This window comes from Botryllus schlosseri, chromosome 12 (assembly GCF_051294905.1).
Source record: "Botryllus schlosseri isolate E-star chromosome 12, Bs_hap1, whole genome shotgun sequence".
NCBI classification, from domain to species: Eukaryota; Metazoa; Chordata; class Ascidiacea; order Stolidobranchia; family Styelidae; genus Botryllus; species Botryllus schlosseri.
The window spans coordinates 3,015,569-3,029,154 of NC_137247.1; the positions used below are offsets into that span (position 1 = coordinate 3,015,569).

The 13,586-nt window shown below is 41.6% G+C and overlaps 3 protein-coding genes across 3 annotated transcripts; all 3 read right to left on the reverse strand.

Moving 5' to 3' along the window:
- Nucleotides 1-260: 260 nt before the first annotated feature.
- On the reverse strand, nt 261-3,082 carry LOC145452532 (dnaJ homolog subfamily C member 28-like). The gene has a single exon (XM_080330702.1). It carries the CDS (start codon nt 1,449-1,451, stop codon nt 372-374), a length of 1,080 nt encoding a protein of 359 aa, XP_080186828.1. The 5' UTR covers nt 1,452-3,082; the 3' UTR covers nt 261-371.
- A 611-nt stretch (nt 3,083-3,693) lies between these two features.
- LOC145452293 (twinfilin-1-like) lies at nt 3,694-6,722 on the reverse strand. Its single transcript, XM_080330504.1, has one exon. It carries the CDS (start codon nt 4,962-4,964, stop codon nt 3,942-3,944), a length of 1,023 nt encoding a protein of 340 aa, XP_080186630.1. The 5' UTR covers nt 4,965-6,722; the 3' UTR covers nt 3,694-3,941.
- A 9-nt stretch (nt 6,723-6,731) lies between these two features.
- LOC145452292 (uncharacterized) lies at nt 6,732-9,175 on the reverse strand. The gene has a single exon (XM_080330503.1). The coding sequence runs from the start codon at nt 8,376-8,378 to the stop codon at nt 7,161-7,163; it is 1,218 nt and encodes a 405-aa protein (XP_080186629.1). The 5' UTR covers nt 8,379-9,175; the 3' UTR covers nt 6,732-7,160.
- Between the last annotated feature and the right edge of the window lie 4,411 nt (nt 9,176-13,586).

A 13,586-nucleotide genomic window follows, 5' to 3' on the forward strand; every position in this document is an offset into this window, starting at 1 on the left:
CTCCAAGAAGATCTTCAAATATATGATAGTCTCATTAATCATTTTGCGTTAGTCACGAAGACGCACTTTTGGAACTACTCCGCTTAACTGCTAAAAGAATGCTAAACCTCAACCAATCCTACTCTCTGAAACTACTCCCTTCAGCACTTCTCAGACCTTGATTTTTTAGTTCCACTCGAAGCAACTTTGGCGTAACTTGGAGATCTGTACCACCATATCAAAAATTTGTGACCTTATTTCAAGCACTACCACAGTGCCAACACTGACTAATTTGACCACCTTTTCTTATTTGATGCGGTATTATTTCAAGGCAATACCAAACAGGATACGGCAGCATACAACACCACTGAGTCAGATTATTATAAATGCGATCAAATCTTAAGAAATTGTTTAACCGCTTCGAAAATAGAACGCGAAGAATCAGAGCTATCCTCCGAGACTACGTCTCGATTCGCTTTCTCCGAAAGCCTACGTTTCTCATACATTTGTTCCACTCGAGCCAGCTCCTTATCCTCAACCAGAAGGAGCATTTGCATTTTAGGAAGCGGAGTAATAAGATTAAAAACTTGAATGTCCGTATTTATGGCCCGAACCGATTCCGCAAACGCAGCCTGCTTTTTTCGCCATCGCAAAGCCGAGATATCGGAACAAGGCGGTGTGTGGTAGCGTACTTTTTCTTTCAGTAAAATATCCCGAGCTTCCGTCATCGATTTCTCAATATCCTTTTTCGCCTGAACCCATTCTGGCACGTAACCGTTATTGGTCAGGACACGATTCAAATGATACTCATGCTGGTCAACATACGGCATCGCCGCGGACTTGATTTTGCCACCTTTCAAATCGTTGAATTCCCCGCGAGCCATCGACTCTTGAATTAAATCCTCGACCACGCGATCCACAAAATGCGAAGACTTGGAACGTTTCGCGTATTCTTTGACGGCAAGCATTTTCGAACCTTCCGTTTCACGCTGTACTTTTTGAATCTTGTAGTCGGACACCATTCGACTCGCTCGGTTCACGCGGAAAGCTTGATATTGTTTATGTCGCTGTGACGGCGTGCCAAAACCAATCCCGTCGTTCGTCAGGTATTTCCTATGCGCGATCGGAATCGTTACGTTGAAAATATCTTCGATCGAAAATTCCTGTTCCTCCGAAAAATCTGGCATTTCCGGAGATTCTTTACTCTTCAGAGTTTTGATCACGATTTTGTAAGCTTCCGAGAACTCTGCAAACTTGGCACCGTCGGCTTTTGGTGAACCGCTGTCAGGATGATATTCCTTCGCACACGTTATAAACGCGTTGCGAGCGTCTCGAAGAGTACATTCTTCCTTTCGAAGCTTTAGTAATTGATAAGCGAGCGTTACTTTATCAGAAAATCGTCGCCGAAATTCAATGCAACAGCAAGTCTTGAGGGCTGGTTGTAAAACCCGATTTGTAGTGTACGCTAACATAATAACAGTAGCCTACATCGTTAAAACATCTAAATCAAATACGAGATATAAGTAGATTGTAACGAAATGATATCACAAATTCCACATCACTAAGTCATATGAAAAACGAATCATTTTTTGTGAATTCCTGGAAGATAGAGCAACAAGACTCAACAAAAATGATGATTGAATCTGTTTGGTGCAACCACAATTAAAGTTTTTTAAAGTCAATTTCTCTGGATAGGCATTATAAGATAACTCCTAGAAATCCATATTGAGATAATTTTGACACAAATTAATTTTCATGCAACTAAGACATATGCGGAAGCTGAAACCATCGTCACAATATTGTCGATAATAACATACTATATCAGTGGCGAAAAGAAAAATTCGATTACGAGTCTGTATAGAAATTGATACATTACAGAGAAAATGAAAATCATACCCTACGAATAGGTAATATGGTCGATAACATTCAGATATTACAGCTGGTTACATGATTTGTTATATTCTTACTCAGTGTACTAGAGATTGTAACACCGTCATGGCAAAGCGCGACAAACATACAAGGCACACCGGGACGCAATACAGCAGACAACTAAAGGCTATTTATCGGATAGAAAGTTTCCTGATATATTGAATGAAACATCAAAATTTTTAATACGGAAGAAAAAAATGCCCAGGTTAATCATCGCAAAATTGCCAGTCCCATAACACAACTGAGAGGTGTTTTTCTGAGCATAATTTGCAGAATGCAGAAAACGACAATTCAACCCGAAGAGGGCTATCAAAGAGAAATAAAACATTAATATGGATGCGAATTATCGCAAAATTTCCACTCTCGGAACACAAGTGTGAGACATTTTTCCGAGCAGAAAATGCAGAATGCAACAATGCTGAATGCAAAAAATTATACCGAAAAACTGTGTCCAAACCAATTTTACATTTACTGTCAAAACATATGAACCACATATTGAAATATCAAAATTTTCAATTTGTACGAAAACAGTAATTATTGCAAGATTTCCTATCACGAAACACAACAGAACGGCATTTTTTTCAGGCTGTAAATGGTCAAAGAAATTGACGCCACGACGTCTGTATCTAAATCGATAATCTTACATTTATTTGTTACCAGGGAATTCGGCGCTTGGTGAATTCGGCATTAGAAACTCAGTAACTAACATCACTACATCAGCGATACATCAATATCGCATTAATAAATTGGAAATAAATGTTTAACTGAATATGAGCATGAATTGTAATACACGGCACTGGTGAATTCCACACTTGTTTGGACATATTATTGTATTTCGATTAGAGCTAAGGGTTAGGTTGAAGGGCTAGTTGATCGGGTAGGGTTCAGGTTAGGATTAGAGGATGCCAAGTGCAGAATTCACCAAGTGCCCATTCAACATGTCAAATTCTCTGGCAACCGGCAAATCAGCCTGACCAGGGTATAATATTCTGTTTCCTGAACATATCATAAAGGTATATGTGGGGCCGAGCACAATGATTTGAATACCCGATTACGAATAGAGTATTAATTGTAATGCTTCGAGTCAAGCAGGCCTAGTGAGGGCCTATTTTTTCGAGTATTGAAATCATACAGCCAATAATAGTCACGCTATCATCGAGAATTATAGTTTCAACTTGTTTTAACAACCTGAAAGCATTGAAAACCTTGACTTGTCGAAACACAGAATCTAGTACATGTAGTATAAAGCAACTTAGGTCAAGCCGTGATCAACCTACAGCATTGTTACGAAGTGCAATGAAATACTCATGGTCGAACAGTCGAACTGTTAACAAATTGCCTTTTAATCATGTGTAGATCTGGCAAAATATTCTTTGTGCTCGCATAAAAGGTAGGCCTACATATCTGGGCTGTCCGTATCAATTCAAATACTCGACTTGACGTCCAATAATACTCAATTCGAAATCAAGTCACTAAGGCAGACTTGGACAACTAAAAAAGTTTCGGCTTTCTTAATTAGATTAGAATTATGGCCATCCATTTTTTTCCAAATTCGAGTAGAATTAGAATTATAGCTACAGTTTTTTTTCTTAATTAGATTAGAAATACATTTACAGCTACACAGGTTTTTCATAATCACATTAAAATTACTAAATTCGTGAAAACTTGGAAATTGAATGAAGTTAATTTCATTTTAAATCGCGGTTTCGTTCTGAAAAGCACGAGAATGACAAATGTCTGTGAAGCAAGCTTGGCTCATCACGCACTGTACAGTTCTCCCGCGGCATTTTCAGGAAAACCGGAAATTAGATTAGAATTAAAATTAGAGCAACGAAACATTCAATAAATTGTATTAGAATTGCAGAACCGGCATTTCGCTCTAGAATTACATAGTTGTCCAAGTCTGCACTTAGTTACACTCGAGTTTGCCCAGCCCCGGTTATATATTGAAATCAAAAAGGAAACCCCGATCTAAATTTAATATACCGGAACTGCGATCAAGCCATTACTAACTTCGAGTCAAGATTGCACATTCAATTATTCGTGCGGGGCGGCCTTTTAGATGGACCCCTGCGTCCCGGCGCTTTCGGTTTTGAAAACTTCTCTTTCAGCTCCACCACGGGCGGATGAATCTCGGACATCAGAAACTCCTCGGAAATCGCCTGGTCCTGCACCTCCAACGTTTTCTCGAACGCGATTTTATACGCGCCCGTCAGCTCGTCGATCAGCGTTCCTTTACACGAAGAGTACAGCATGCGTGCTTTAATCGGAGCACCGGAGCCCGGCATCGTGTACACAAACACAACCGACGACGTTTCCTCTCCGTTATACACGTGATCGTAACGATACATGTGATAGTACGCATCGTTGACGGGAGCAACTCTCTCTAATTCACCGGCCGTGTAATTCCCGGAATCGCTCAAAAAAATAAACTCTCCCGCCAGATTAATCCTCATTTGCAGATAATTAAGGCTGCCTTCTTTAAACCTCCCGACAGCTTCTTGTAAATCACCGTCGAGTGGAAAACTCAATCCCGAATGAGTTTTATGTCTCGTGTCGACGCTGATATCTGGATTATTCTCCGCTTGTTTTATCGCCATAACTTCTACTTCTGCATCCGTGAACGGTAAGGGAGCTTGGGCGGCCCGCACATTCTCATCGTACCCTGACAACGTCACCTCGTCGATCGCGGTCCCGATTAAATCCTTGTCTACAAAGCCGCCGCCGAATTCCGTCCTCACGGTCGATCTAGTGCCAGAGTACAGCATTTTTTGACGTACGGTCGCAGAATCTGGCGTGTATGCGATGAACAACCATTTATCTCTAGCGTCAAATCGAAAAAACATGTAACAAGCCCGATCCTTTTCCAGCAAAGGTTTTACAGCGGGGTCGTATTCGTCTCTCCAAGAATCGGACCGTATCGGGACGGTGTCGACGCAAACTAACTGCTCATCTTTGATCTCGACTTTCACGAGTCTTATGTCGTCGGAGGTGGTGCAGCGGCGGAATACGTCTTTCAGATCTTCGCTCGCTTGAATTCCAGTTTGGTGAGACATTACCGCTATTATTCAACTCTAAACTCTTAACAAGATCTAGAAAATGAAAAAAATTCATCCATTCGGTAAACACATTGACAAAACGAATGCCAATACTCGAGTATAAGACACAGTATTTTTTCCGGTAAACTTTAAAAAGACACATTTTATAATTAAGGGTGATTACCAGGGCTGTAATGAATCGATGTATGACTCGACTCATTGACGCGACCTGACTGAAGTCATTTTCTCAAAAATGACTCGACTTGAGTCACTTTGTGAATTGACTCGACTTGCACTCGTGTCACTGTGTCATATGGTCTTGATACCAGGGTTGGTTGTAATGACTCAAGTCATGACTCGACTCGAGTCGCGATTTTTTTGGTGATACGACTTGACTCGAGTCATTTTTTCAAATGCGTAAAATGACTTGACGTGTACTTTGAGCCATTTTGCATGACTCTAACCAAGCCATATGACTCGAGACTAGGACGACAGAGACAGACACTGCATTGTAACTTTGAAGAACAGTGAAGGTACCTCATTATTTGTATTTTGTCTATCAGTCCTGATACTTGGAAAATAGGGCCAGAAACTGTCAAAACTGAGGAAAACTACTATATTATGAATGCGAGTCGTTCTATATCACTCGAGCAGAGTTGCAAAAAGTGGATTGAACTCAAAACTGAACAGTGAAAACAATGACTTGGACTCGAGTCATAACACTACGACTCGGACTGCACCCTCTACTCACTGACTTGGACTCGGACGTGAATTGAAAATGACTCGACTTGACTCGAGTCAAAACCAGAAAAGTGAGATTGACTTGTGACTCGGAACCTTGCGACTGGGTTACAACCCTGGTAATTACAGTATTCAACCGACGGTACGCAAAACACAAAAACGGATTAGAACACCGGGATTTTCAAAATTCAGGCAAATATTTCAGGTACAACCTCGACTTTAAACGTATCAAGTCATATTAACTGGTTGATAACGTTTCGATCTCAAATATGGCGCGTCGGTATGGCATCCGTTCACACATAATCGAAATTAAAAATATTTCCACACCAAACAATGATAGAAACAGAGCAATGTCGATCTATAAATCAATGATTCGCGAAAGAAAATTCACGGAAAACGTAAAACAAAATATAAGCTCCATGGTCGTATATCCGTAGAGAGATTTGACATACCACTCAAAGAACATGATATAGCCTACCGTAATGAACTGCTACACCAATGTCCTCATCAACAGAGTCTATTCCGAATACAAGTGAGCAGAAGGTCAGTTGTCATATTTTGATGAATCAATAACGATAGGGTTACCATATTTTGATATCCGAAAAAGAGGGCACCCTTTTCACAAATCACAAAATTTATAATATCGGTTGAGAAAATCTCTAATTTGAGAATCTTTACAGTAAACACCGTTGCGGTGACTGAAAAAAGGTCATTTTTGCAACTTGACTCACGCAAGACCCTCTCGAACATCAAAATTTCCGATTTTGCGTCATTTCTGGCAAATTTTTAGTTGTGCCTGTACAGTACCCTGGCTGTCTAAGCTATAACAGAGGACCAATCACCAATATGGAGGACATTCGAGCGACCTCGGAGGACATAATAAGGTAACCCTAAATAACGAGCAATCAGCAGAAGGGCAGGAACCGCTTTCATGTAAATACAATTAAGATTAAATAAGTCCATACACTTCAATGCAGGTGTGAAGCAGTATCGGGAAAGGGCTGGACAAAATGATACACGTACACAAATCTGAATGACGTAGCGAGAGAGCATTTCTTTAAGTACTGATATTGCATGCTCCTCGCCATGCAAATAGTTACTACTTCTATGAAAATATCAGTTTTGAGTATGTCAAGTCGTGATCAAACCAAAGCATTATAAAAAAGCGTAATGGTGTGCCAGTGGTCGAAAAAAATACCACATAATATTTACTGTTGTACTGTGATGTAGAAATATTAATAGATTCCGGTAATTAGTAGTGGCATAAAAGGAACATGTTTGAATTTTCCGCGTCATTCATATTGCTGTGATGTCACAACTCGACTCGACTGCAAATACTCGAGTCAAAATCAAATAACACACGTGCTTGATTTTGCCCAGCCCTACTCAACTAGTAAATAGCTACAATCAGCTTGTATATTAACATCTTTCTGTAAATACTAGCATTATGCAGCCAAAGGCTCCGATCGCAGACTAGAATTTGTAAGCAGACTTCACGTCATGGATTTTTTCATGCTTTTTCAAATGGTCGCTTCGAGAAAAGCGTTTCTCGCAAAACGCGCACTGAAACTTCTTCGCCCCGCTGTGCGTGCGTAAATGTCTCAGCAGTTCGTCGGACCGCGTAAATTTCCGATTGCAATCCAAAACATCGCAAGCGTAGGGCCGCTCCCCCGTGTGCGTGCGGATGTGCGATTTTAAATGGCTGGTTTTAGTGAATTCTTTACCACAATGTTCAAACGGGCACAAATGAATGCCCCTTTTTTCAGAGTGTAATATTTTCTGTACGCAGTACGGGCAACTGCAACTAGACCGGCTTCGGCGTGTGTTTTTGTACCACGGAGTCATTACCTTAATACCTTCAATAATATTATCTTCGACTGTGGAGCTAACGGGCGGTTTTCCGGCAGTCTTATTAAGTTCAGTACGGATAACGACAGTTTCTTGATGTCCTTTCGTTTGGTACTGTTTGGCAGCGCTAGCTGCAAGGTCTAAAATCCTTTGAAGACCCTCCATGGATGTATTCGGAGGTAGTGTGATTTGAATCGCAGCACTTTGCGAGTTTGTAGATTCTTTTCTCTCTACTTCAAGACAATGCGTCTCTTTCCCTTCAACCGCAATATCTGACATCTCTGCTGCGGTTTGGATTGTTACATCGTTACCTGTTACTCGTGATTGTTCAGATACTTTCGTCTGTCTGACAACGGGTATGTTATCATTTATCGAGTCATCGGAAGTCCTTTCTTGAATTTCAGGAACGATTGAAGTGTTATTTGCAGTTGGCTTCCGTATTAAGATGGTGCCATCGGCCAAGACTGTGGCTGACGAAGGCGTGTAGACAGTAGCTCCTCTTTGAAGATTAGAGAAGAGAGATTGTATTTGCCTGACGGAACTTTTAGCTGATGGCTTTTCGGATTTATCCGAGCTACTAATCAATGACGAATTCGTCAAAACATAAACCTCTTTCGGATTGCTCTTGAAAACGTTGAGAGGGACGGCCAGTATAGCTTTTGGATTGTCCTCTATTGCCTTTTGGGCATCTTCTGGCAGTAGGCGCTTTGGAGCGATTCGTACGGGCGTGCTTCTACGCACTGGTGGAGGCTGGATCTTGCTACAAGTTTGCGCGAGTAGAGCCAAAGGACTGCTTGTGGAGGAAGCGGACACCACTACTTCCCCCGCAATGGAACCATCCATACTAAAGTAACCTGATGTAGAGCATACACTGTGAAGCTATATGATAGAAAATCGTTTACAAGCAATATAGATGCATGGCTGATGGCATTATATGAATGGCTGATGAACGGCAAGATTTTATTGCACTGTGAGAAAGTGGCACTTAATTTTTAAGTTTCATTTTTATGCAGCAGTTTCGTAAAATTCTTAGGGTATGAGATACTCGAAAGGTTCAGTTGTATAACGCAACAGTTCAAGATTTTGAGGGTGTTTGCTTGTTCCGTTTCTTTCTCCACTACTCAATCGATCATATTGAATTTATATAGTTTCTTTTTCAAATCCAACAGCTAAAGCACTTGGTAGGTACATATGGTATCGTACATATTTTAAGCACCCAAAAATAGGACATTTTTTCTATAGGGTTGGTGTGACTGTGATTGTATGTCACTGACCTATTATTTCGCATGCAATCACAGCAACCCTCCTCCCTTTTTTGCAGGCAACCAGGTAAAACGAAAGTACTATCTATAACTATACTTTGGAAATTGATGTTTTAACAAAGCAAAGTAAAAGTTATGAGAACAGACACAAAAACAACGAACCAACTGTATTTTTCAGATTCAGCCAACGAATACTTTACAGCTCCCTCGACTTTTGCGGATACGGAATGAGATCATAATTTTACAGAGTTCGTGAAATTGTTTGGTACCGTAGGGCAATTTGTTGAAAAAACTTTTTTAAACCAGCGATTCAGTTTAGCATGGTTCAAGGTTACAGTAATTTTTTGCAAAGTAATACTGTCTAGCTAAAATTGCGATATAGGACAATTAACTTTTCTTGGGAAAGGAGGACAAGTCTTTCTTAAAGAGTTCATATGGTATAGGCCTAGCCTAGTGCGTACGTTACCTTAAGGCGGAGATCAAACATTATATATAATCCAATGCAATTCTTACAGATCTTAAAATGAAACTTTCACTTCCTGGTTTCTCTCCTCTGATGTGTCAGTGTGATGTAATGATAAAGACCTTGCACTCTACCCGGTGACTCTAGCTTACTACCGAACCTAACACCCTACCCTACCAGTTCCGAACTCTGCACTCAATCCTGCAGATTGATGAAAGAGCAATAAATACATTATTATACATACATAGCAATATACATCCAGCGTGGGCCGTGGATATCAACATATCATCATGATCGCTTGACTTGTTGCGCAAAAGACTTGAAAAGGCCAAGACAACATCACAAAACATATTTTCAATTGGATCCCGGCATAAATCACCGACACTGTGTTACAGTCGTTCCGTAGTACAATTTGAATATGTGGTATACATTATAATAAATATCACACTTCACACATCGTCCAATTTCTATCCACACGCTTGACGCTTCAATGAGCCAACTGCGGGAGTGCCCGATATGCATGAATAAATTGTTTACCTGCCCCGCCTTATGAGAGAGAGAGAGATTCTATATTTTCATCCAACAATGATGATGCAAAAATACGCATGCACTGCACAGTATTCGGTATCGGATAGCAATGATCGATCTGACATTGACGGCTAATTAATCTTTTTATAACTCAGTGGTCTGATCACACCCGCATCAGACTACAGACAACTGGCGCGTTACGGACTTCGGGGCCCACAACTTGAGCTCATGAAAAGTTACCTAACTGGACGCCAACAAATGGTTGCGATCTCAAACACCTTGTCCTCTCCCCACCTGGTGACCTGTGGCGTGCCCCAAGGCTCAGTACTTGGACCGGTCCTCTTCACCTTATATGTCAACGACATTTTTGAAACCTCCTCATTGAACACCACACAGTTCGCTGATGATACTCACCTCCTCTTTTCCGCATCGTCGACGGCGGAGCTGGATGCCCTGACTGGTGACCAAATGCCTAAAGTCCATGAGTGGACCGCCCAGAACAACCTTTGCATAAACGCCTCGAAAACCCAATTGCTGACAGTAAATTCAAAAAATAACCTAACCAGTAATATCGCTGGTCAGCCCGTTTCCAACACAGATAATGCCAAATATCTCGGGGTTTTACTGGACTCGAACATGTCCTGGAAGAGTCATATTCAGTCCCTAGAAACTAAATTATCACCGAAGTGCGGCCTGTTCTACAGCCTTAGGCGCTTCATGCCAGCATGGGTTCTTCTGATACTCTTTAAATCTTTAATCCAATCGAAGTTACATTATGGCATCCTCTGTTGGGGGGCTGCCAGTAAAAAAGCCACTGCTGAAACTACAGCATAAAGTACTCTGAATCATAGCTAGGGCCCCAGGGGCCTGGCTGCCCATCCAATAAGTCGCTGCTGAAGAGATTCGGCGTCCTAAACATATAAGATATGCGGAAACTAGAAATCGACAAGTTTATGTATCAGTTTCACTGCGGTCGTTGCCCCGAATACTTCAATGATTTCTTTACCTCTGAATCAAAAGCGCACAAGTACAACACACGCGCGTCCACGTCGTCCAAATATCATATGATCGACCGAAAAGATCATCGCTCTATCAAATATACTGGACCTGATGTGTGGAACAGTATCCCGCCGGCCATCCGGCAGTCGACGAGCATGTCCACATTCAAGTCGAAATACAAGAAATTACTACTAAATAGATACAGTACATCCTCAAGATTACCGGACCACGACTGACCTATCGATCTCGCTTCCCATGACATGCCGCCCTATTTCTTGTCGCTTCCTTTTTCTATACTATCTTCTTTACTTTCATTCAGTGTGCATGCCTCCTCTTTACATCGCCTAGGCCAAGGTGGGTGTCCGATTCCATAGACAACTCCTAGTCGCTTCGACATCTTCCTTTCTTTTCATTGTATCGCATTTTTTGTGGTGTATTGAACTGATAAAATTGCTAATAAACCAATGATGATGATGATGATGAACTGACCTACGGACTATTGGGGTTATTAGTAATCTATGATCCAACGGCTACTGCTACTTCTACACAATCTGGTTTTGTGTTTTATAGTTACGTGGTAGTAGTGAGATCATGTCACAAAGCTGATGTATATAATGTATGCTAGGGTTACCATATTTTGGAAATCTGAAAAGAGGACACTTTTTCAAAATTTTCAGACGTGCAATATCGGAGGTAAGTCTTGAAAAAGTGGTAGTAAATTTTTCGCACTTCAAGGACGGTTGACTAAAAAAAAGGTCAACTTTCCGTCTCAACTCTCGAAATAGCCGCCGGAGCGTTACTTCAGTGCTGATTTACTGTGTCTCAGTCGAATTTTGCCCGATATTTAACCAGAATTCTCAAACAAGAGAACAAAATCTCAAAAAAGAGGACATATGGGCGAGTGGGCGTCCTCTGAGGACACTTTCAAAAAAGTCCAAAAATAGGACAAATGCTCTTAAACGAGGTCGTACGGCAAACCTAATGTAGCCTATGCATAATAATGTCATATGTCACTATTGCTATCACTATCACATGATAGTAAGATATGATCTTTAGATTTCAGAGTTAGAATCAATTTAGGAGGCGGACTGTTCTACAGCCTTGGGAGATTCATGCCAGCCTGGGTTCTTCTGATACTCTTTAAATCCCTAATCAATTCGAAGATACAATATGGCATCCTCTGTTGGGGGGCTGCCAGTAAAGCTGCTTTCGAGCCACTGCAAAAACTACAACATAACGTACAGCTAGGGCCCTAAAGGGGCCTGGTTGTCCATCCAACAAGTCACTGCTGAAGAGCTCCGGTGTCCTAAACATGAAAGATAGCCTATGCGGAAACTAGAAATCGCTAAGTTTATGTATCAGTTCCACTGCGGTCATTGCCCCGAATATTTCAATGACTTCTTCACCTCAAAATCAAAAGCTCCAAAATACAACACACGTGCGTCCAAATATCATATGATCGACTGGAAAGATCATCGCTTCATCAAATATGCCGGACCTGACGTGTGGAACAGTATCCCGCCGGCCATCAGACAGTCGACGAGCATATATCCACATTCAAGTCGGAATACAAGCAATTACCACTAAATAAATACTAGTCCATTCTCATGATTACCGGACCACGACCTGACCTAACGATTTCGCCTTCCATGACATGCCACCCTATTTTTGTCGCTTGCTTTTTTTCTATTCTATCTTCTTTTACTTTTCATTCAGTGTGCAGGCCTCCTCTTTACATCGCCTAGGCCAAGGTGGGTGTCTGATTCCTTCGACTACTCCAATATAAGTCGCTTCGACACATTTTCCTATCTTTTCATTGTATCGCATTTTTGTGGTACATTAAACTGATAAATATTGCTAGTAAACCAATGATGATGATGATGATGATGAACTATAGGCGGGCCTGTTTATTTTTGGATATTGGATTTTATTTTTGGAGATTCTCCAAAAATAAGATTTGAAAACATCCAAAAATGAGATTTTTTTGGATGATGTTTTTCAGTGAAATAAACAAGTCAGAGCGATGTAAACGACCAGAAAACTCATAAAAACACACAAAACAGCATCTATGTGAGGGAAGGGGTCACCGAAACGCTAAAACTACTTCCACTCAATCCACTTCACGTTTCTGCTGACCTTGCCCGCCTGCCTGCCCCTCCGCCTTTGTACTCCTATAAGTTTCACAGTGCGACATGTAGAGAAGACGGGAAGGCAGCTTGAGTGAGGCAAAGGGAACGGCGAAATCATATACAGCCACCTCTGTCACAATCACTTCGTCCACACGAGGACGGGACTCATCTGCTGATGCTTCAGACGGCAACACAACTTGATCCAGAGTAGATGGAAAGCGTGCGCCCCAAGTTTGTTGACGCTCGTTTATTGTCAATGAAGAGGGTGGCCTTTTGGTTGACTGGAAACCGTACCAAACTCCTTGATGTTATGGACGAAAACAGTCCGGCGTGTGCAACTTCGCTGCTATGGTCCATCTGATCGTTCTCGATCGCATGGTCAGTTGGTCACGCTCGCACATAGCTTAGCACCATCGTCACGAAGCTTCATGGTCTTGACGTTCTGATCATGGAGCAGCAGGAGCTCATACGCCTGGTCGAACGCCTGTGTCCAGGTGAGGACTGGGACGAGGACCGCCACAAGGACGGTCAGAGGGTGTTGGGGTGTTGGGCTGTCAAGTTCAATGAGGCACGCATGGGATGAGGTTTCAAGCGCATTACTGACGAGCGCTTTTCAGGAGCAAAGGCTTGGAAGATTGGAAAGTTTGAACAGTTAGACATTCCTCCATTT

What these genes read in the sequence shown, in the direction of transcription:
- LOC145452293 (XM_080330504.1), bottom strand. Translation starts at nt 4,964, where the DNA reads ATGTCTCACCAAACTGGAATTCAAGCGAGCGAAGATCTGAAAGACGTA.
- LOC145452532 (XM_080330702.1), bottom strand. Translation starts at nt 1,451, where the DNA reads ATGTTAGCGTACACTACAAATCGGGTTTTACAACCAGCCCTCAAGACT.
- LOC145452292 (XM_080330503.1), bottom strand. Translation starts at nt 8,378, where the DNA reads ATGGATGGTTCCATTGCGGGGGAAGTAGTGGTGTCCGCTTCCTCCACA.